Genomic DNA, 25,414 nt, shown 5'->3' with positions numbered 1-25,414 from the left:
TTCACACATTTGAGATGTTTTGATCAACTCATGGACTGCCCCCTTCAGTTATAACCAGAAATATGCAATTAGGTTTAAATAATAGTTTTAATTTCCTGGGGAGTGATATCAGGTTTTTGGCCAAAATGTTTTGTTATGTGCTAGAGTTTATGATTCCATTTACATTAACAAAGATCAGTAGATGCAAAACAACCTCATAGCATTAATGAGGTAACTCCATATTGCACTGCAGGTATGGTGTTCATTTCAAAACAAGTGTCATTATTTCTGACACCAAGCCCACTGCTGCTGTGCGTGACTTAAAAGCTACATTTGGTTTCATCTGACCATGACATCTGGTTCCAATCAAAGTTCAGCACGTGCACCAAACTCCAGACACTTATTTTTCTTGATTGCCATAAAATAGAGGCTTTTGTTCAGGAAACCTTTCCGAAATGCCTATTGGCACAGAGGTGGCATCGTATGACAGATTTGAAAAAAATGAAATAAACTCTTGCCATGTTTTTTACTACCCTCTCACACACACACACACACACACACACTCATGTACACACAAGCACGCCCCTTACTGTGTTGTACTACCTGCACCTGTGAGCTGTGGCATCTTGTGACAGGACCACCCCTTAACCCGTCACTCGAACAAAAAGCACAGGATCATGGCCACATAAAGTTCCGCTGAAACGTTCTGCATCATTAAGAGGGGATTCTACAGATTCTGCGTCTTTTAGCGGTGCTTCGGTTACCAAAAAAGGTGCCCCTGGTGGTGGCCCTCCGGAGGCAGCATACTCTGAGAAATCCAGGAGATTCCTCTAATCCCCCTCCACCATTGTACCATCAGAGCCGTTGCCAGGGAATTTCTTCCTCCTGCTTTAATCTTCAAATATCAAAAAGTCAGAGAAGTTTTTGATTCAAGCCACCCCCACCCCCTCACCCCACCTCACCACCCACCGCAGCCCCCTTCTCCTTTCACTCAGAGAGTTGCACAGAAATAAGCACTTCAGCGCTGTTGTCATTGTCCTGTGGATTTGAAGGGTTCCATAGGCAAAGCAAAGCCAAAGTGATTTACAACTCAACTTTCCTCCATTCATATGTAGGTTTGAAGGATGTTATTAGCAGGAGTATGAAAGCAAGAATAATGTTTTTGAATGTGTTATTTTTACTATTATAATTGGACAGGTGCATCCTGTAACTGTATCTGGAAGATAAAAAAAACATATTTAAGCCTGCAATATTATTTTAGCCTATAAAACTGCATCCAGGATCTGTGTATTCAAATATGAGTCAGAGTACTGCTTTACCAACCTCATTTTTTGATACATATTTAATGGAAAAGCGCAAGGACATATTGCAAAGCAATAGCTTGAACTATTATTCAGCCTTATGAAACACTATTTCAAAGCACTGTTAAAAATATATTTCACAGAAAAGCTAACTGATTATTACCTCTGCTTTGGCTTTGCTACGAATAAATGGTAATGCATCATTTTCATAATTGTAGCTTAAGGCTTTATTGTATGTTGATTTATTTACAGATAATAATACATGAATAAGCCGTATCTGCTTTCCATCAAACCATTATCATTCATAAATGAATGTATAAATGTGCTGCCCATTTGATTAATTGCATTGCCCTTTGGCAAATTTAATGCCCTATGAGCAAGGCTTTGTCAGTTTTAAATAAAAAATATTGGAAAAAAAAATCTATTATGAATTTGGTTGTCTAGACCTTTGCCGTTGTTGGTAAATGAGGATGCAGCTTTAATAGTGGGAATCTGGTGACTGGTCCGTGTGTGTATGTGAGGCTGCTGGGAATGGTGAGAGAGTGAGTGGAGTTTTGCACCCGTTGTTTGTACGTTTTGAAAGTGAGCATGGTTGCATAAAAATATGGTAGTATGGAGTTAATGTAATTTTCTTTGGTGCAATAAAGGAAGCAAGTGCCTAAGGACTAATCGTTTTTGCAGCAGAAACCAGCTAAGTCGTTAATTTGGGTGTTACGCCAAGGTTGCTGATGAGTGAACGGTGCAGCTACAGCTAACAAGCTATAATTAGCAGCTTTAGCCCTGGAATCGAAAAGGAATAGTGGTTTGGTTCCCCTGTGTCTCACAACACAATATTGAGATAGGGGATAAAGAATATGGCATATTCCCAAGTGTACTCAAAGAGTTTTTTTAAACCACTGGCAAGTATTTTTAGACAGTCTTTAGAAACTGGAGAAATATGACTGGAAACAAGGAAATATAATACCAATATATAAGAAAAGGGACCGTACCGATCTAGGAAACTACAGGCCTGTCAGTCTAACATGTATCACATGTGGAATCGTTGGAGACAAACTGGAATTATTTATTGAAAATTATAACATTAAGGGATAGCCAGCATGGTTTTCGAAAGGATAGGTCATGCCTGACCTTGTGGCATTCTTTGAGGAAGCTAGCAAGTGTTTTGATGATAGCAGGGCTTATGATATTGTATATCTAGATTTCCAAAAAGCATTTGATAAGATTCCACATGACAAACTCATTATAAAATGATGACGGTAGGAAGTTATACTGATCTTATACAATACTCTTGTTAGACCACACTTGGAGTACTGTGTGCAGTTCTGGGGACCACACTATGAGAAAGATATAGAGGCACTGGAAAAGGTTCAGAGAAGGGCAACCAGATTGATTCCAAGTATAAAAGCTAAGAGTTACAAGCATAGACTTAAGATTTTTTTTTTAATCTCTTTAAGCTTAGTAAAAGGAGACTTGTATTTGAATGAGGCTTGTAAATTCTAAGTGAATTATAGGCACTCAAATGGAAATTGCCAAAGGCAATCTCAATCATTTCTAAGGCTATTGGCAGCAGAATGATTTGCAGTGTTGGATCCGAAATCTGAAAAAATTGACAAAAATATCTTATAGGTCTTTTCGGTTACCTTTGAACAGAGAGTGAAAAACAAAGCCGAAAAGTCCATTAAGGAAAATTCTTATTTTTTTGTCCCTGGATTGCTTTAAAAAGGACCCTTTTCCCTGCTCTTCCTTCATCGCTCCTTTAGTTACTGCCCATGCCAAGTCATATTGCTTGAATCTCCGGATCACTGACATTAACAAGGAAAGCGAAGCGTGACCTCATGACCTTCTCCTCTTCTCCAGGAGAACAAACATGGGGAGGAGGGGGGGTTGGGGGGTATGTTCTTCTGCCAGGAGAGGCTCATTAAATGAACTCAATGCAAGATGTTAGAACTGAGTGCCTGGACCGTGAAATGTGGGGGAAAAAATAAACACCTTCAGAAAAGACAGCAGCATATGAAGCCAAATTTGAGATAAAAATAAGAAATAAACTATGTTTAGAGAGCTTTATGGAAAAACAGAGGCTTTGATGTTGATGTGCGCTTCTAGGCAATATTTTCTTAGGCAATATTTTTCTGTGTGTGTGGTTTTCTGAGAGCATGGTAGAACCTGAGGAGAAGTCTCCAGCCAACGGAGGCAGCTGGCCAAGGTGTTTACATTGTGTTGAAATTTGTCACCAATGTCTTAGAAACAGAATGCAGGTCATAGCAAGCTGTGCCCAGTATTGTCTTAAAAAGTTGATCTATGTCACTCAGGGTCAAGGAAATATAAACAGGTTGTAAAGCAGATAAGAAAGGTAATTGCAATGCTCAGGGGCTGCCAAGTGTTAAGAGCAAACAAGCTGGGTGATAAAAATGATAAATACTGTTCAGATCAGAAAGGTTATGCTTTCAGAGTTCAGATACTGCTTGCAAACTTCTCTTTCATAAGAATCAAAACTCCTGAAATGTTTTGAACACAGCTTATAGTATTTCTTTGTTATACATAATTTACATTGAACTATCACTTGTATCCACATGCACCTGTGTGTATAATGGGTTTTCTCCTAAGTTGACAACTGAATTACCTCCAGCATCATTTGGCTCTGGTGCTTACACATTATGGGGGGCAACAAATAGGCCATAGTTTTTTAATATTAAATATTTAGTTTTTTTTTTAGCATTTTGAACATGGTTTGCCAAATATAGTTACTGCTTTTATGAATTCAACATTATTGGTCATTGAGAGTGTATTCAGGTGGTTTCACAGGGTTCAGTGCGGTACTTTTATACATCATTCATTTCTCATTTCATAGGGCTGACTGCATGTGCAAATGTAAAGATTTTCTCAGAAAATGCCACTTAGTTGGTTCCTGAAATCTAGATGTAGCACATCAATATATTGTTTGAAAAATGAGTTTTATATCTGGATAAGCTCTTTCATCTCTTTATTTTCTTTTAACTTGAGTAGAAGATCTGCAATAAAGCAAATCTGAAAGTTAGTAACAATAGCCAATTCTACACTATTGGCAGTGGAAGATGTCTAAAGGCACCCACTGCTGCTTAGGTTTCTAAAAATTCACCAGCTGCAAATATCCAAGGACTGGATGTATGAAATGAGAGAGAGCGAGAGAGAGATAATATGCTAAATATAGATCAATTCAACAACAAAGAGCGAGCCTGCTCTCTCAGCGTTTCAGCTGTGTGACTGGCCAAGAACTCTTCGGCATGTATCTCCTCCCTGCACAAAGAATGTTCCGCTCCTCCTGCTGTGTTCCATCCTAACGTGTTTGTAAACAGGAGAAGTGATTGCTTTGAACCATCCTTCATTTGTCTAATTTCTAGTTTCTCTTTCCCCCATACTCATTCTTTTTTCTGCCCACTCTTTCTTTCTCTTGCTAACTAAAGTGCAGATGGCATTAGGTGAAATGCTTGCATGACAAGATGAGAGGGCTTCAGCAAAGGCCAGTACCCAGATGTGCCTTGTTGTACTTTTTTGCATTTCACAATCAACAACACACAGGGGCTTTTGTTAACAGTCAGACTGAAAGAAGCAATTGTACTGAATTGCTAAAGTGGTGTTTTTCACAATTTTCTTGAGGGATAGTAAAAATTGATCGCACACCGGATGTATCACAAGGTCTCAAGGTAATAAGAAAAATTCATTAAACACATCCCCTGACAGTGTGAATAATTACAGATGCATATGACACTCTCAGAAAACTGCTCCAAAAGGAACCCTGTGATTCCATAGAATAACCCTATCTTGTTCACGGGTTCCTTCTCTGGCAAAATGGTTCTTTGTCTACCCATGCTTCACACCTATGACAGAGAACTAAAATGGGTTCCTCTATGGAGACAAGCCAAATAAACCTTTTTCTGAGAGTCCACAGGAGTGCTGTGAGAATTCAGTGGGCATTTTAAGACCTTTAATGGCAGGGGTTTTATACTGTGTCACCTTTATCCAACCTGCATGGGCTACATTTACACTACCCATTTTGCATACCCATCTGAGGCCAAAGTGCACTATTTACACAGGATACAGCTATCCAAAACAGTTGGGCTAACTCACGGGTTGCTGACTCTCCCTAATACTGCAAAAATAAAGATTCAGAATTTACACAATGGCTGTATGTACACGTGTAAGTTTGCAAGTGTCTTTGAAGCAAATCCATATTCTTGAGCCAGTTCATCCCCCTTGGGTTGTTTGGCTCAATGCTGGTTTGATATCTTTGTCAAAACATGTTTGTTTCAAATTGGGGTTATGAACTGGGCTATAATTTCGTATCTTTTTTCACTTTGTGAAAAAGTACTAATAGGAAAGTTATTTTAAATAATTTATTTACCAATATAGTACCTGTAGCAAGTAATGTGCCCTTGGGCACAGTGTCATTTTTCTTCATATTAACCTAATTGTTCATTTTGTGTCAATTTTACCTGTAATGACACTTTTACGTGACTAATATAGTGTAAACTTGTTTCTACTTGTTGTTCACATCTGAATTTGTATATGTCTATATGTCTGTTTGCCTGTATGGTTTCTCTATGAAAAGATAAAGATGAAAAACAATTGAGATATATTGTACATATCACATCTTTATCACAAATGAATGACACTTTCATTGAAAAATGCGATCTAGCAGAAGTAAATGGCAACAATCATATACAGTACTGTGCTAAAAGTCTTAGCCACATGTCAAAACAATTCCGTAAAGCAAAGATGCTTTCAAAAATAATGAAATCAACAGTTATAAATGTTTTAAAAAATCACTATAAAGATCTCTGAATGGTTTACATTGGATACACTGTCCTGCAGTTCTATAAGAAATTCAGCTGGTAGGCTGTACCAAACATATTGGAGAACTTGCCACAGTTCTTGTGCAGACTTCAGCTGTCTCGCTTGCTTCTGGCTATCCAGGTAATCACAGACAACATTAATAAAGTTTTTATCTGAAATGTGGTCTATTACTTAATACACTATTTAGCAAATTGCTAAAAATTCACTGTAATGTTTGAATATTTTTGGAAAATTGATATTTATAAATCACAAAATTGCTCTTTCCTACTGACAAAATAATGCAGAAAGAATATATATCCAAGACCAATTTGAGAAAATAAGATGATTTCAATATTCTTTACTTGAAACAGTGCACAAAATAATACAGCACAAAAAATGCAAGTGCTAGATCCTTTTTCTACGGAGGTCACAGACAGGGGAGAAACCACATAAAAGGCTGCGACTCATTCATTGTTCAGGCAGATGAAAAGTGTATGGGCGGCAGGCATGGGTCTCCATGGGGACTGGGGGAAGTGGACTGATAGGTCAATGAAGTGTGACCTTTGAACTGTCAGTTGCTTCCCTACACTTGGCCTTGAGACACCACCATTCTTATTCTTATGATAAACAATGGGTGGGGGGGGCAGTGGAAAGCACATCCCATATGTCTTTTCCCAGCCACAGATAGAAAATGTAGCCAGTGTGCAGAGCAGAGGGCGGGTCTATCTTGTTCAGTCAACGACAATCTGTCCTCATCCCACTCACAACTCATTATTTACTGAGGATATGGGTGAATAAGATATCCTTAAGGAAAAAAATACATATAACAATAATATGTCTCAGGAATGAGTTACACCTTCTATTTATCAACCTGTGTAAACCACTTTTTCATATATCCAAATGTGGAGGAGAATAAATCAATGCTTTCCTGTGTCACTCTCGCATGCCAGTGTAGAGCGCTGTAATTTGGTTGTCCCACCACTTCCTTTTCCTCTGGACCGACAGGAACCTCCTAAAACTATAAATCAGCCTCTAAATGAGCTGACGGCAACTTGCTTTTTTATCCGCCGAGGTGACTTTTGTGCGGAGCTTTCAATCACCGAGGCAGTGGCGTGTCTTAGCCCAGCGGCGCGCCCGAGCCTGCGTCAGCTGCCCACCAATCTCACCACTCGGGAAATGAGCACGATGCTGAAAGGTCAGCAGCGATTTCTCTCTGGGCCCGGGAAACAAAGAAGCCATTGTGCCCGCGTCAAAACCAATGTGCGTGATCCAACATCTCCACAGCGCTCCAGCTCCAGCCAAACGAAAACACTGCATTACAGCAAGTGCCTCTCAAGGATGGGAGTATTCCCTCAAATCTACAGGGATAGACAGTCATTTTCATACAGGGTTTCACGTGCATGAAAAGCACATGGTGTACTGTACCCTTTGCATAGACATTTAAAGTAATGAAACTAAATACAGCATGGGCTGAATTGCATTCATTGATTATCTGAATTTGTTTTCAAATGTAAATGCTGGTTGGTCTTCTGGACTGTTCCAGTATATAGTGGTGTGCAAGAATTTGGGCACCCCTGGTCAAGAAGCCTTTTACAATTAATATATAAGTGAACAGAAGCAAACCTGACTTCTAAATGGTATAAAGTTAAACATTACACATTTCTTCAAATTTCTATAATAAAAAAAAGGAAAAAGGCCCTGTGCAAAAGTTTGGGAGGCCTGTCAGTTAGGACTTTGTTACTCCTCCTCGGGCAAGTATAACAGCTTGTAAACGCTTCCTGGAGCCAGCTAAGAGTCTTTCAATTCCCGCTTTTTTCTTCAAAGAAATATTCTTTGGCCTTCTTGCATGTATGGCATGTTTGAGGATCTTTCCACAGATTGTTCAACTTTTGCACATTTATAAACAATAAAAAATGAAAATGAAATTCACTGCCGCCTCACAACATGGTCCTGGGTTCGAATCTATGTGGAGTTGGCATGTTCTCCCTGTGTTTGCGTGGGTTTCCTCCGGGTACTCTGGTTTCCTCCCACAGTCCAAAGACATGCAGGTTAGGCTGATTGGAGAGTCTAAATTGCCTGAGGGTATGAGTATGTGAGTAAATGGAGCAATGGACTGGTGACTAGGATTGCAGGGGAGCTGGACTAGGCTCCAGCTCCCCTGCAACCCTGTTCAGGATAAGCGGGTTAAGATAATGGATGGATGGATGGAACTTTTACTAAAGTTCAGGTTTGCTTTCAATCACATACAGATTCATTGTAACAGACATTTAAACCAGTGGTGCCTAAATTATTGCACCCAACTGCATACTGTCGGCCCCATTGTGCGGCATAGAATCTGGACTGTGACTGTGGCCTGGAAACCACTCACCACTAGTGTTGCCCAGGGTGTTGTGAAGATAGCCATGTCTAAGCATGTACCACTGACCCCTTACTTGACATCATGTATTTTGCAGGACAGTACATGCTTGTCTGCTCTCACAAATTCACAGATTGAGTTACACCAATGAAAAAAATCACAAAAGAAATTACAAAAAAGGGTAAATTAATTTAAAAAATCTGTTTCATTATATTTTACTCAGGCAAGGGTCTTGCATGGCTACAGTGTTCTTTCAGCTTTACAATCACGGTTTGTTTGCAGATCCAATGTCCTGCAGGCAAGAGGTGGACTAAACAAATGGATTCTTAAAATTCCCCCTCACAGCATTATCGTCCAATAGCAGGCAGATTATATAAGACACAATTTGCATTACAGGGTTTTTGTTTTGTAGTAGTTTGGGTGGTGCTGGTGGTGCAGTTATCATTTTTGCTGCTATGAAGGGACAGTACAGGTAAAACTCTCAAAAGGTCTCTCAGGAGAACAGGCACCATAACTCAGGCACCTTGCACCTTACATATGTGCAGTATATCTGTCTGTAAAAGTGATACATGAACAATTGTGAAATTCAATCCTAATTGGCCTCATCTATTAACAATTATTTTACCAAGAAAACTGCTGAAATGCAGTTTAATTTTTCCCATGCAGAAATGCAGAAAAGCCAAAAGGATTTTTAAGTTGAATCATCTATTTTACTCTGCATTGCTTAGAAATACATAAATCATGTGTAGACATAGAATGGTCAGTGTGAACGTTCCAAGCCCAGAGTTACTAAATTTCTCTGGGCTCGAGTCACATGCACCACCTTTAAAATACTTGTATGCTCAAAGTATATAAGATATTCCACAACAGTATACTTATAGTAGAAATAACTTTAAAATAATAATAACTGTCAGATATGAAATTATGGTTTTGCTAAGGTGCCAATTTCAAAATAATAATAATAACTGTCAAATATGGAATTATGGTTTTGCTAAGGTGCCAATTTAAGTCATTTTTGCAATGCACAGACATTGATGTGATGTTTTTCTGGCTGAAATTAGTATGCACTGCATTCATATTATAAATACGATAATAATAATGACCAAAACTGACTAGAGAAGAGTTGTGTGGACTGGATATTAACATGTAGGATAGCAGATTACATTGTTTTATTAGTCATGATTGTTGTTAGAATGTGGGTTTCCAGTTTCATTCCCTGTAAATGTTATACTGATGTCTTCTTCCAGGCTTCTACAAGTCAACTGAGAGTACTTGAATGAGAAGTCATTGTGCGGTGAGCCCACCCATTGAAGTTTGTTGACCCACAATAGATACACTTTTCCAGTAACAGATTGATGACTTAAAGTAGAATTTATGATTAGAAATGGCTGTGTGATTCCCACGAGAGAAATAAAGATATTCTAAATGTGCTTAGCATAAGATTTCATAAGAACTTTGCACTTTCATGAAATACAATTCTTCCTTTCTTGTTATAGTGGTATGTGTTCAAGTGTGGAAACATACACCTTTAAAAACCATCACAATGAATGGGATGAAATAAAATTTGGACAATATGATTATCATATACAGTACATCTGATATAAAAAAACAAGCTGAAATGCATACAATGTATTCAGTATTGGACAAAGTCACAGTCTAACATTACAAACCTGTCTATGTGCGGATGTGTACTTTTCAGACAAACCGAAATATACCAAACGAGTGTAACTGTATCAGTCCATAAGGGAGAAGGGCTGGAACGGCTTTGGTACAATCAAGGGCATGCTTGGTGACCATAACTTAACTGGCAGCAGGAAGACGCCTAATTGCCTAACTTGAGCTCCTCTTGTTAAAGACCCCCCCGCACCCCTTGGTGTCATATGGTGACAATGACACGTGTTGTGGGTCACTCAGGGCGAAGGGGGGTGGGGTTGTGGCGTGTGGCCTGAATAGGATTGGGGGGGGGGGGGTTGCAGATGGAGGGGGGTCTCTGGCAGGGGTAGTGTGCAGATGGAGGAACCGTTAGGAACCAGGGCTCTGCTGCTGGGCAGTCCCATCCTCGCTCCCCGGGGGAGCAGCTGGGGTCACCCCCCTCGTCAATGAGAGTGCTCTGATCCAGAAATAACTGCTCTGCCCAGTCAGACACATTCATTTGTATTATGCAATTATTAAAGCCGGGGGGGCCTAGAGAGAAGGTAGAGGGTTGGGAGGGGAGGAGTGGTGGTGGGGGTGAGGCATAAGCCAGTCTGTCGCTGTACAATACAGTGAGCACGTGGGTCTAGCTGACCCACCCTTACCTACCCCCCCATTGCTTCACTGGCAAAGAAGAGGTCTTTTAATTAGGAGATTTGTTAATTTTCCATTCAACCTGACAATGATGAATGGGGTGCAGGCTGCGATAATTTCCGCCTCTCTATGGGCCATTACCTCCATTTTGCCATAATATTTCAAAGTATGATTGTGTCGTCCCACGCAGTCCTGACCTCTCTTTGTCTGAGGACAGCCTTGTGTTTGGTGGAGCTGTATTTTGTTTTATCTTGTTTATTTGGGTTCTTTTTGGGTTCTTTTGTGTTCTTTTCTCACCTTTGGTGTGATTGGACTCCCGTCCCAGTATTTAGTATCCCTGGCCTTCTGACCTCTGCTCCCCACTCAAACGCTGACCCTCATCCTCTCACCCCTTCAGAATACACGCAGGTTTTACAATATCAAATGGTCGCCATCCATCTTTGAAATTCCTCTTTTTTGTGGGTGTCCACTTAAGATGACCTTGGTAATGAGATGTTCCTTTTTTTCATTTTCCTTCAATTGACAGATATTTTTTCCATAACTGCAATGCATTTTCTTTCTTTTGTTTATTTTTTCATTGGTTTATTGCATTAGTCATACATTTGTATTATCATTGTTTAGCGATTATCCTTGTATAAATGCCATACATTGGTTTGGGTTGATTATTTCATTCTGTTGACTTGATTTTCTTTCATCTTTCCTGTTGGCTCTGTCCTTTTTCTTTTGCACTCTTTCAACCCACATAACTGTCAGAAAGGCACGCCAAGAAAAGACACAACAACAAAACTGAATATGATGACTATCCAAGTCACAGAGTTACTGGATATCAGCCAGCTCTAATCTAATGTAATCTAATGATGGACAATGGAAAGTGTGATGTACAATGAAAGTAAACATAGACTGTACATTGTGCTTTTTGTGCTATAGTATCCTTATTCTTTAACAGAGAAGAGTGTGCATGTTCTGACAGCCCATAGCAATAAGGTTCAGAAGAAGAACTCTATTTGGAATTCCAATTCTGAATGTAAAAAAAAAGCTTTATTTAAAGCTTTATTATATGTCATTGTTTGAATTCAAAGAATATGAGTATAAACGTATATATAGCTCATGAATACAACCCTTGTGAAGATGAAACGAGAAAAGCACAACCAGCAAACTAGATGCTGCTGGGCCAATTAAGAGCTAAGAACAGAGGTGCGCATGGCCCGAGCTGGCCAGGTAAGCTCCTGCACGCATTTATTCAATGCACTTCGCTAGGTCTGGGATTGCAATAAGCAGTTCATAGAGAGCAGGTTGACACAACGTTTTCAAAAGGCACTCCCAGGATTGCAATGGGTGTTTAATTAATACCCCCCTCTCCCTGGACATTGCCTGGCAATGTAATCGGTTGCTATCCTCTTGTTAATATAGAAGGTGGGATTTTGTTTCCCAGCGATGGTGGAATATTAATAGCACCTTGGTTCCAATTAAATGAGTTCTTCCTTGCCGTGGCAGGAGGGAATTAGGCCTTGATTGAGTTATTAATTGATATGCATTACATATCACAATAGAAAACGGTAGCATGGACAAATCATTCATGCTAGCAAACAGGGTTATTTTACTATACATAGGCATTATACACAGTTATGGATTTGAGTTGCACAAAGGGTTGATGTACTTGTTCAAGTCACCTTGGAGAACATGCATGAAGTGTTACAGGAGAAAATACATCTTAACACTGTAAATTGTGTGATCGAGCATGACCATTTTAAATGAGCATGGATCACATCAGCAGTTTTAAGGCAGGTTCATAGGATTACAGCATTCATTTGCAGCCAGGTAGAATAACTTAAATAAAGAGGTTTCCACTTGCAAACATGTTCCAGAGACACAATTCTGGTAACCAAAATGGTGCCCTGTCTTTAGTGAAATGATGCTGTAAATTGGCTGTGAGGAAAGAAAATTGGTTCGATCTTCCCATTCCAGCCACCCAATTACCCTTCAGGCACAGTTTGGGAGAGCAGAAAAAGCTTGCTCTAAATGCAGCGTAAGATATCTAAATGAACATGTCCAGCACTGATTTATTTAAAATCTTTTCTTTTTCAGCCATGAATTAACAGAGAAAATGCTCCTCTTTCGGTCATTAAACTAAAAGGACTCTGATGTGGCAAAAAGGGCAATACTTATTGGTTCATGTGGGGGTTCTCTGGTGCCTGAGCTCTGCTCTATTAAATGACACCGCTCCTGTTTGACCTTCCTGTTTCAAGGCCTTACACAGCACACCACAGACTATGATGAACAGACGGCTGAGCTATAGCGTGGGTAAGAATACTTGAAATGCTGAATTTGGAGAATGGGATTTGGCAGTTACTGTGGACATGTTGTGGGGGGAGGTGAGGAGGGGGGGGGGGGGGTGGTGATTTCCACTGACTCACACTGAGTTTTGGCCAAACACCTCTGCAAGTTGGGTAGACAATCTGCTGTAAAATGTGATTTCAAGATGGCCTATGCGAATGCACAAACTGTGATTAAAAAACAGAATCTACAGTGATACATCATGCCAAATTAAATTTCGCCCCCTAATTCAATTTGCTAATGCGCCTTCATTTGCATCGGGACAAACTTCAGTTCAATGCATATTAATGATGACAAACGGTCGCCCGCTGGTCGGATCCCTAACAATGGAGCAGCCAGCCATGAACAAAGAGCACTTGGGTCCAAAGAATAGAAGCCAGGTGCAGACAGGGAAGTCATTTCCATATAGAATGGGCTAGAGTACATCTTCATTATGGTAATCAATAAGGGTGATTACACAATGTGCAAAATTTATGGAAATGCATCTTCATTACATTAATCAATGGAAGAAAAAAAAAAAAAACGAATCAAATAGGAACACATTTCTGATAATGTCAGAGAGAACAGTCTCAGTTTGGAAAACAATGGGAAACATTGAAATGTTGTCAGCAATATGAATGCCACAAATGCCAGCTGGAAAACGGTTATATTGTACGCCTGCGAAGCAGAAGCTTTTTTTGTGACCGGTCTCTCTTCTGCGTGTCAGTTTAACACTGAGATCCTCATTTGAAGGGGGTTTCAAAGAGTGATTCACGACACCATAGTTAACCCCTCATCTGCCCTTTCTGAGAGCACCTCCAGATGAATGTTCAATGAGCTCTTCAAGCTTGATGTTACAAAACAGAGACGGCAGATTTAGTGGGCTCGTTTCTGCCAAAGCCCTCATGGCAATCATCCTGTTTGTGTGGCTCGGAGAAGATAAGCAGAATGACAGTCTATTACACTTGCCTTTTTTTGATAGACTTCAATGACCCAATGTGATTTTCATCCAAATAAATGTGCGGAATACAGCTCATCATATTGTGCTTACTGACTTATATTATATAACTTCTACTTATATTGGTATGGATGCCATTTCTGTAAATATATTTTATATTCCCTTCCCGGACAGGATTATTCACATTTTTCAGTTTTCAGGAAGGCATACAGTATAACATGAGAACTAGCTGCATCTAAACAGAATGCACCATCCGGGCTGGGTAAATGCAGCCTTTTGGTTAATTGACTTTATGAATATTCATGAATTTTCCCAAACAATACAAGAGACCCTCAGACTGAATGCATTTCCAGCTCAGGACTGCTCCATTCCGAAAACCCAACACCTTCTGATCTAATGGACTTAGATTCATATTGTATCATGGACATCTTTCTTTAGTGAAATTTGTTTTAATAATTGAAATGATTATACAACTAAATCAAAACAAGCAAGAACCAATCCTACAAACAAACCTGTTATAAAATCGCTTATACGATTTTCCAATCATACGATTTGCACATTCACCAATTTTCTTGTATTTAGAACATTTTCTAAGACAGGAACAACATTTACGAGTGATCCCACCCAACCTGTCGTACGAATAATGTGAACAATGCATTGCATTCATTTTCTATGTAGAGGCTAACAGTGCATGTCAGAGCAGCTCATCTAGCTCACAGAACTTGAATATGAAGCAAGATTCAACAAATGCTTTGCTTATTTCTCGCCTCAAATGTTTTCTGAAATGTATTTTAGTGGACTGTCTAGGAGGAATAAGAGAAAGTTTATCTACAGTTCACCATATAGTTATGTTTCGCTAAAACCAAAAAACTGTAGTCTACCCAATCAGGTAACGACTACACGGTAGACTACGTCCCTTGTTCTTGTTAATCCCATCGGCCATCTTTCTGACGGAACCCACCTACAGTACTGTATATACTGTATTATAACAGACATCTTGGGGGTTTGATGATGCCATTTTTATGAATGAATTCACCGGACATGCAAAGACTTATTTGGCAATTTTGGGAAGTGGTCATTTAGGACAGTTTTCTGAAGTTAGGAGGGCTTGTTGAATCATCTAGCCCTAGGAGAAAGTAGGATAAATTCTTAGACAAGGCCCATTTTTATATTTTACCCACTCAAAATCACCCAAGTATACTGTTGAAGACCTTACCTCCAGACTAGCATATGTTCCCTTCAAAACTGTAATCCTGAATTTGAGATTCCATTTTGAGGCCTTGAAGAAATATTTTGAACAGCAGTGAAATCAAATAATAAAGTGTGTTGATTTAGATGAAATTGCAGTGTTGAACTGGCTTTCTTCAAATGAAGTCCTGGATATTACAGAATACTGAATAATCATGGTACTTTCATTCTACAGGATAGTGCTGGGCATAACCCAATGTTTTATGAAAGCATTTGTTTCCCCCTTGGTCAGCAGACACTCCCGGAATGATCACTCTGTCAGTTTGGACGACGTAATCAATTTACATCAACACCACCAGAGCTGGTTATAGATCATTCAACTCATAATCTCATTTTCCTTTCCAATATGCGCAAGGAGGCTTGCTCCTGCTACAAATTAGCTGTGTTTAATGGTAGCATATCAATTAATCACTGCGAGTCACAACAAAATTAAGTAATAATGCAGTCATTAATATTACAGACAAGAGCTCTGCAAAACTAGATAAGTCTTGAGAGCTGTTGCTGTAGCATTAGATCTTCATTTGTTTTCTTAGTGCCCCAGAGGGGGAAAAAAGATCTTAAACTTTGGAATAGGACAGATATTGATCCGGTACACACACGTGAAAAAAGGTTTCACTGCAGCAATTTCCAAAGCACAGGTTTCCAATACACATCATCTCTCAGAACTATTGCTTGTCTTTCCAAAAACATCATGGCTCTTTGGAGTGTATAGAACTAACAGTAGGGACTCTTACTGTAGTAGGTCAATGCACAAATACCATCCGTCTAAAGCAATGCCCATAAAATCTTTAGTCTGACATTGTGCAGCAACTAAAGCTTGTTTCTTACTACTGACTATGGTACAGTTGTAATGTGATCTGGTTAGATTAATTCAGTAACATGGCTACAAAGCCACAAACCAATCATGATTCATATCGTAAAGATAGTGGGAAAATGGCATATGTACTGCTGTTTTCTGCCACTATCAAGTCTGAGGTGACCAACAATGCTGTCATCTTCCTCCAGCATAATTTCATATGCCACAGCGCAAAAAAGGCTACACTGACCACACATGGAGCCCCCAATACCCTAAGTATTCTACATTGACTTTATATTGGTGTTTCAAATATTTCTGTTTATTACCTGCGTCAATTTGGCACATGGTACTTTGTGTTAATAACTTGGTTCCCCATCTGTTTTGCCTTAAGATACATAGTCTGTGGGGAGTAGGTATATAATGCAATGCTGACACTTCACTGTGTATATTTTTTATGAATTCGGTCTACACCTCCAGACATCATAACCAATAAACAGTGGTAAAACTTCCCAATCAATTGGTTCCCATAGCTGTGCCTATCTCAGGGCGTATCTCGGTCTTCCGGCCGCGTCAGTCAGAGCAGCGCTCTGCTCTTATCACTCGTCACTCAGAAGCCCCCACTTCCCTTCCTGCACTGTCTTCCTTGTTTACCTTGGGGTCAGAGGTTAAGGAACGTGTCACGCGGCCAGCCCGGTTGCCTGCGCTGTGTTTATGTCCAGCCTTCACGCTGAATGAAGCGTTCCAGCAGGATGGGGGAATAGATCGCCCTGCTGGAGCCCATGCACCTGGTGGGGGCTTTATCGAATTTCGTGTAGGACACGCCATTATTGACAGAGACATTACTCTCCCTGGCCCTGCAGATGCCATCACAGGGGCATCAGCACTCGATACATTATGCAGATGCCTTTTCCTGCTGTTATTTGTGACTCACAGTTTTAAAGTGACTAAGCTATTGGTATGTGGTTAGATCCTTACAATATTGTCTATTAAATTGAGCTAGGCCTTATTTTCATAAGTGCATTGGGTAGGGTGATTTGGCCATGGCATGACATATGTGGGGGCCAACGGGAAGCTGTGAATTTCATTTTATTTTCCTTTTTTCCCCAGTGAGCATGGGCAATATTAGGATAATCACTTTGTGGTAGACCACTGACATGGTTCCTCCACACCCAGTCGATATGTCCGTAGTTTACCAGTGAGAGTATGATGCAATTGGGCTGAAAGCCCAGTCCATGTCAGAAGATCCAAAGTGCAATGAAGGAGTCTACGGACATGCAGGGCTAAGTGGCGTGAAAAACTCAATTTTTAAAAGATCTGACCGAATCGTTTTCAGCAAATTCTGCATGGAGTAAAAAAGCACATAGCTTAGGTTTGCATTTGTCTAGAGGAAAGTTATATATTTGCAACATACTTCACTTTCCACAAACATAGAATTCATAGGTCGCTAAACACTGCTAATAGGGCATCCATTTAAATTCACACAGTGTGTAACACTAAAAAACAAACATAAATGATACATTCTAAGAGGCACCTGAAATGAATAAACTATCTAGCTAAATTAATTGTAAAAGCATTAAAGCTGCAAGAAGCAACATGCTGTTTGTGCTTTTAATCGAGAGATATATACCATATGCACTACTTTCAGCCTGGAACTGCAGTTTCAATTTGAAAAGTGTTCATCCCTATTATGCTCTTTGCAAAAATGACCGGACCTCATTCTCCTGATTAGCGTTCATTTAAGCTCTGAAAGCAGTTTTAAGTATTACACTCGTCTTGTGTGGTGTTTGAGCTAGCATGGCTTAAGTTTCGGTCTTTCTCACTCACAGCTGGAGAAGGCCCTTAATAGCAGTGCCAGTTAAATGATTTATTCTAAAGTGTTCTTGGTTTGCAGACAGAACTGATCTGCAGACACCACACGGTTTGCTTTTATTCTAATCGGTGAAGTGCATTCTCGTGAGGTCAGAGAATAGTCTTTCATTAAAGTGCTGGTGCGGTAAATGAATTAGCAGAATGTAAAGCCTGTGGGTATTTGCTCAAAAACACACATTTAAACCTTTTTTAATTCATTTATAACGGAACTATGCTTGAAAAGCTAAAAGAGTTGCATTGCTGTAAACATACCTGGAATTAAGCAGAATTGAGAGGCAGATGAGATGGATCCTGGTTTAGAAACAAACAGCCATTTCTGGATCTGGGCCAATGTGAGAGGGTTTGGAACATTTGAATCAGATTACTGAGACCATGGCAAAGGAATAAGAACACCACTGTCAAGACACCGGTTGATGTAAAGATTACCTGTCATATTATTATTTTAATCCAAACAGAGCTCAGTTAATCTCATTTTCATTCCAAATTAACTACATTTATTTCAACTGATCTTATGATCGGATAGTCATCCGAATAGTTTTATTTCTCTTAAGAACTGTCTGCAATACTGGCTTAGAGAATCAATAGCCAATCAGCAGTAACATTCCCAGTCGTTTAAATAAATGGCAATATGTACCTATCACTTCTAAGGAGGTACTGAGGGTGCTTTTGTTATCATTTAGCATGTATCTCATTTTTCTTTCTTGTCAAGTAATTACTTTGCAAAAACATGTTTACCCAGGGTGTCAGGTATATGACCTTCTTTGGTTTCATTTTACAGGTTTAACTTTCAGTTGGCCGCTGGCTTGCTATAGAAAGCACGTTTGTTTTCAAAGGACAACCCCACAGTTGCCTTTTAGCATGCCTCAAAGGAAAACAGCAAGGTGAGTGCCACAGAACTGGGCGAGCAAAATACCCACCAGCCGTCAAGACGGTAACCTCTCCGACCCCACCCCACCCTGTGCCTTGACCCGTTCCGTGAGCCTGCCAAGCAGCTATGACCGCTGGTGAAGCCTCCCCTCCCTGGATGTGCAGTTTGGTTTTAATCGTTTCCATTATGCCAAACCTCATATTAGTATGCAAGTCTCCTTTCAAAGAAAAGCAATCTGTGTAACCGCACCACTTGAATATCAATAGTTTTGACCTGATTGTTATTTTTTTTGCCAAGCTGTAGCTGTCTAGTTTGAAGCTTAAGGAACACCTAGTTGCTGCACGGCAGCATAGAACCTTTTCGTCTTCGTTCTCTGTCACTCTCAGAAATCTGCCCCTGGCATCCTATGGACATCTAGGGAAAAGTGATAACATGCCAGCATTTCAATACAAAGAAACTGCCTCATGATCCCTCCCCCCCTCACAAATATCTGCTCCCTACCTTCAATGCCCAAGATGACATTTTAATAGGATTTAATATAAAAATGCCTCCTTAGAAAATATTTTGTGCCACATCTCAAGCTCCAACTCTGATGTGTTTTGAATCAAAATGCAAATGTAAACCCATCAATGAGCACAATGCTGGCTTCCACTGCTGAGTCTGTTGATGTAGTGAAACAGTGTTGATACAATCAATGTTGCATTTCAGAAAATCAATGCATCCCTATCCATGGACATCAATAACAGACTACAGCAAACAAGAGGGGAAAGAGAGCAAGAAGCAGGCTTCTCCGCAAAAAATGTACAAGTATGCATTTACAACAACAGATTTGCTTTGAGATCAGTGAACTCAAACTATATACTTGTTCACTATTGTTTGCTTAGTTTGACATATTTTGTAAAATATCTGTTATTCTGTTACATCTGTTATTATCTGTGATGATGACTGTCGTTCTTTCATTATCATTAAATTAATAAATAATAATGAATCCCTTCTATCTTCCTGCAAATGTATTTTCCTTTACTAATTAAGGTAAACTTGCAATAAACTATATAACAATGTCTCTGGGCTTTTAAATGAAGTTGTTTATCACAATTATTTAACAATATTAATGATGTGATATGCCTCTTGGTTTTATTCACCTGCAGGGGATATAAAGATTTTTTAGATTTTAGGTTTTCTTTTAGATTTTGCATTCAGGAATATGCAACAGCAGCACTGGACCCCCAGGTTAGTGCTTTAGTTGGCACAAGTTGGTTTCATCACATTTTGTGGACTCAGAGTTTTTTATTATAACTACATCCATAATGTTAATCCAGATATATTGCATTTGTAGAGAAGCAGAAGCTGTGCAAATTATGTCCAGATGGAGCATCATGTATTTCAATGATCAGACGGTTGCATCATTGAAATGTCAAAGGACATTATGGAACAGATTTTATGCACTGTCCTGTCCAAAGCTTATAGATCATACCCTCCCAGTAGCTCTGTAATGTTACAGTAGTTTGTTTCTGAGTTTAAACAACACACATTGTACAACAAAGTGTTACATAATACCTCGATTTATTTAGGTTTAGGTTTAATAAAAAAAAATAAAACTGGGGATTTCCACAAGAGAGTATCCATTGTTATATCACTGGATTTCCATGGGAGAGTTCATTCTTACATCACAGAGTAGCTAAAATAAGTCCACCTTGAATGGTGCACTGTAGCAGCTCGATTGGAGTTCTGCTTTGCACACACAGTCCCCCAGTGGCCAAACGCTGTATACATCGTCAGGTCCTGCAACTGCAAGCAGAAGACAGACACACAGTACTCTACTAACACATATGCCGTCTGCTGAAAAATATATACACACACGGACAGAACTTGGCCTGCAAATGTGGCCTGTGGACAATGTCCATGACAAAACACTGTGGTCAGGCCACAATGAAGAGCCAAGTGTTGAATGGTTTTAATAGAGCAGCATAGCGCCCCTTGCTTTCTCAACAACTAGCTTCAACAACAATGCATTCTCAGACTTCAGGGTATTCACTCTGTGCCAAAAACTACCAAGACACAATGCACAAAATGTCACGAGAAACAAAGCTATAGGTACTCGATTTCACAACTCTCCCACACCATTTGACACCAACTAATAAGAACAAAAATGAATAAATAAATACATTAAATATGGTTTCACTTTTTAGTTTCCAATTTCAATTCTCCCGATGATATCATGATCTGCAACACTGCACTTCTGGCTGCAGTTTCAGACATTTTTATTAGAATCAAGCAATTGTTTACCGAACTTCCAATGTGCGAAAAAGACAGTTCACAGTGAAGCCGTATTAATTCCCTGAGATCAAATGAATGAAAATGTTTACGTTATCGTTACTAGTCTACACTGATTCATAATAAGTCCTTTGTTGATGTTTGGTTACTAACTCCGTGACAGACTAGTAACGCAATATAAACGCTATGAAATTGTGAAACACCCGGGTGCAGAGGAAACAAGGCGCAATTACGGCAGGAGTATTTTTTAATGGTACGTTGTAAATAAAGCCTGAATGCAGGGACAGAGATGCGCTGTGAAATTGATTTGAGCGAACAAAGGACTCGATGTCAGCCACTGTATTTATTATCTTAGCTCCACTTCAGTCTTCGCTCATTAAATGCATTAAAGGCACACGCAGAAAAAAATGCTGCTATCGATGCCTATATTTCTACTCTTGCATTCAGTAAAAGGCTTTCTTTTCCTGTGACAAACATGAGAGCCAATCAAACGCATGCGGTAAGCGCAGCTAATGAAGAACCCGTCCGGAGCAATCAGTAAGATTCTGTCCTGCATGGCCATGTGAACCTGGATAAGAGTAATAAACGTTTTCAGCCGAGGTAGCCGAGTGAATTGGCGATCTGACCCCCTGTGAGTCTTACTGGCGTCTGTATGTCTGGATCACCGTCCTGTATTTTGTAGCCTACTTACAGACGCTGATCCACGAACATGAGGAAAAAATGGACAATTTTTCTTATATTTTTGCAGGATCTGGAGTCTTCTTCTTCTTCTTCTTCTTATTCTTCTTTGGTTAGTAAACGAATGCTACTACTACTACTAGTAATAATAATAATAATAATAATAATAATACTAATAATAATAATAATAGTTTTATTTTTGTAGCAGACGTTTTAAATTATTATTATTTTGCTTTTACAGATTCTCGTTTGTTTGCGAAATGAATTAAGGAAGCTGCACCTTGCATTGACAGGAAAGGCAATTAGATCTGCCTTTCTTGGTCGTAAGAGGCTGCTCCCAGTCCGAATAAATCTGGTCCGCGTTTTAACTACAGCATATACTCCACAGGCGGACCAACCTGATCATAAACTTGGTTTGAAAAGAGAGCCCCGCCCTCACTTCAGCCTTTTCATTCTCTGGTAGACTTAAAAACACCAGCTTTTCCTTGACATTCTCAGATGCAAGGAAAGCACTGAAACGCACGGCACTTCTGCGCAGACAGAAACAAAACTCTGAAAAAATCTGGCGGAATCTAACTTTATTTTTTTCAAAAGAAAAATACAGTTTTTAAGATAGAATCATGGATTTTCTAAATCACAACTATTTGAACTCCCGTACGTCATACGACTACACCTTTAATTTTTGGAATGACTATTTGGGTCTGTCGACATTGGTCACGAAAAACAAAAACAGTGTGCCACAAAGTCCCAACTCTATCACGGAGTCTCTGAAAGCGACTCTGGGCTTAGACGATTCCCCTGCATGTTCGTGCGTAATCGGGGTCAGTGGGGAAGGTGGACACTTGGACTGCTGCTGTCCCTCCACGAGCCCCCCGCCTACCTCTATCCTTGACTTGAAGGAGCGCTTCTCCATCTTTAGCCCTTTCCAGAACCAAAGCGCCGGCGTCCCCCCACAAGACAGGGACTCTGCCTTTGGAGGGAGCTTCGCTGGGTTCGATCTTTTCGGCATGGAGAGAAAGATGCGCAAGCCGACGCCGAGGAGTAAGCAAGAACCCAAGATCTGCGTCTTCTGTCGGAATAACGGAGCGCCGGAGGAGGTGTACGGTTCTCATGTACTGAAAACGCCGGACGGGAGGGTCGTTTGTCCTATTCTCAGGGCTTATACCTGCCCCTTATGCAGTGCCAACGGGGACAATGCCCATACGATAAAATACTGCCCGCTTTCCAAAGATCAGCCAGCCCAGCGACCACTGAAGGGAGGGAGGGCAGTGGGCGGTAAGAGACTGAAAATATTCTAGATAGATCGTTAAACAGTGATTCAACATTTTTTTTTATTGCACTGACCATTTTCAGATGACTGTTTCAATTGCGGCTGCCCGGTCCTATCTGCTACGAGATCATTTTATTCATATATAAAGTAAATAATAAATATTATACTTTCTTCAAAAAACTGTTATCTTTTATATATGTATATTTTTATTTGCATAGTTTTATTATTTTTTTATTCGTAGACATCGTTTATTTTCACACCGCGTAGTGCGCAGTTTATTGAACTGTTCATTAAGGTGCACCTTCATTCATGATCACGTTATGTGAGTAAACGGTGGTATTGATTTGGTGGGGGGAGTGACTATTGGCGTGAAACAATGCAGACGGAGTGCTTTGGCAAAATTTCCTCCAAATACGTCGTTTTTTGTACTTGTAAGCTAAGCTTACATTTCATATTGCTTGACTAATGAACCAAAGTTTAGTTCGACATATTCAAATGAAAGAATGTTTCCATCTGTTTTATTTTGTACTGAGGTCGGATATCATTCCGGTTAGACTTTTCAGTGTTCTGGGCGTTTCTTATAATTATTATTTTAAATTAACTAACCAATTTCCAATCGCATTTCCAGTCCACAACGCTGTTTCAAACGTGAGCTGAGTCAATAAACCATTCCATTAAATATCTGTACGAAGGAAAGAAGACTATCTAGCACAAAGGGCGCTCTGTTAGAGACTAGTGTGCTCAGAGTAAGTTTTAAATTAACAGTTGCATTGCCAAACGACTTATACACCCCGATACATATTGCATACAGTCGCTTTGCCTTTTTGACGATATATATAAATATATATTACACGGTACTCCTAATGTTTACATAACCGGCAGAGGGTGAAACACTGGATTTTGTTTATTTTTGGAGTATCTCACGTGTGTTTTATTTTTAATCGACTGATTTCATGAGCTATCCGACTTAATATCAGAGAGAAGCTCGGGATTTGGGGGAAGTGGGTGGGGGGCGCTTTACATAAACACAAGGAGGAAACACAGAAGACCTTTCATGTGAGAAGCTACAAGTCGTTCACACGAATGGAACTAATGAATGTCATTAAAAGCTTTTTTTTAAAAAAACAAACAATGTATTATCCCTTCTCTTTGCATTATTTTGCAAATATAAACCCAAAAGATGCAAAATAGAGTGAATGTATAATAAAGTGAAAACTGACACGTGGAGGACTGCACATTTTGGACAGTTTTGTTTACCAAAGGAATACAATTTTAATGAAATGAAAAAAGTAATAGATTTGCTGTATTGTACATATAAAGTGTGTATTGTTTATTCAGTATTTTAACACTATAATAACGGACTTAAGAGGGTTCTACCTCAAAAGAATTTTCAAATAATTACAAATTTGTACTTATATGTATAATGTCAACATTGCAGTTGATAAATATAGTGCTGCCATTTATAATAAGGGTTTTTAATAGTATTTTTTGGATCTTTGTATAACATAATTGTATTTTTTTTGCATTCTACATTTGGAAGTCAGATTCTGATAAGCTCTAAGCATTGGTCGCCAAAAGGCGAGTGTTGTAAATAATATTATCCATACATTTTTGTTTTCCTTTCTGAAGCTGTGTTGTTTAATGTTTGTTTTGCAGAGCGTAAATGAGAGGACGAGTTATGTTTAAGACAATAGACAATTTGCCAGTTTTATCTGAAGTTTTTAATTAAAGGAGAAAAAACAAACACTGTCGAATTTTGTTATTTAAATTTTGTCACTTCTCTGTATACTGCAGTGCAGAACTTAAAAAACTGAATTCACTACATAAAAATAAACAGCTTATGAAATACTTTAACTCTTAAACCTGATGTTGTTTGTTTGCTTGACTAAGGTCCTCCCCAAACTCCCCCCTACTAAATAAATAACATTAGATGTTACATTATACTGAGACCAGACTGCAGAAACAACCTGGCACCAGTTAATATCCATGCTTTTGCCACACAAAATGATGAGCAAGTGTTTAGTTGGAGAGCCAGTGACCTCGCTACAGCAAACAACAATCAATCTGCGAGGAGATACTGGCAGAAAAAAATGGGTGCTTCAATACCTTCCACCCAACCCATTCCCCTTTCAGGTGCACTGTGGTGAAAAGCTTGCGGAGTGACTCCAGTGATCCAATCAGCAGGCTGCGGCCTGACCTCTGCCTGCATCGGCCCCGCCAGCACAGCGTCTGAGTCATAGACGCTGAAGCAGGTCCCATAGAGGGCAGTCTGAGCAGTGAGCTGAGCTGGTGTAGAGTCCTGCATGCACAGCATCATATCCCCCTCCCCCCTACTTTCAATCTTTCTCTTCTCTCTCTCTGGCCGAGGCTTCATATTAATAATGGATGGATGCTAAGTGCAACAGGGAT

General features: G+C 39.6%; 1 protein-coding gene across 1 annotated transcript; it reads left to right on the top strand.

The window, feature by feature from the left end:
• Positions 1-22,241: 22,241 nt before the first annotated feature.
• Positions 22,242-24,867, top strand: LOC133131078 (nanos homolog 1-like). The gene has a single exon (XM_061246201.1). It carries the CDS (start codon positions 22,356-22,358, stop codon positions 23,031-23,033), a length of 678 nt encoding a protein of 225 aa, XP_061102185.1. The 5' UTR covers positions 22,242-22,355; the 3' UTR covers positions 23,034-24,867.
• Positions 24,868-25,414: the final 547 nt, after the last annotated feature.

This window comes from Conger conger, chromosome 6, assembly GCF_963514075.1.
Source record: "Conger conger chromosome 6, fConCon1.1, whole genome shotgun sequence".
In the NCBI taxonomy this organism is placed as follows: Eukaryota; Metazoa; Chordata; class Actinopteri; order Anguilliformes; family Congridae; genus Conger; species Conger conger.
This window is presented reverse-complemented; position numbering and strand designations above follow the sequence as displayed.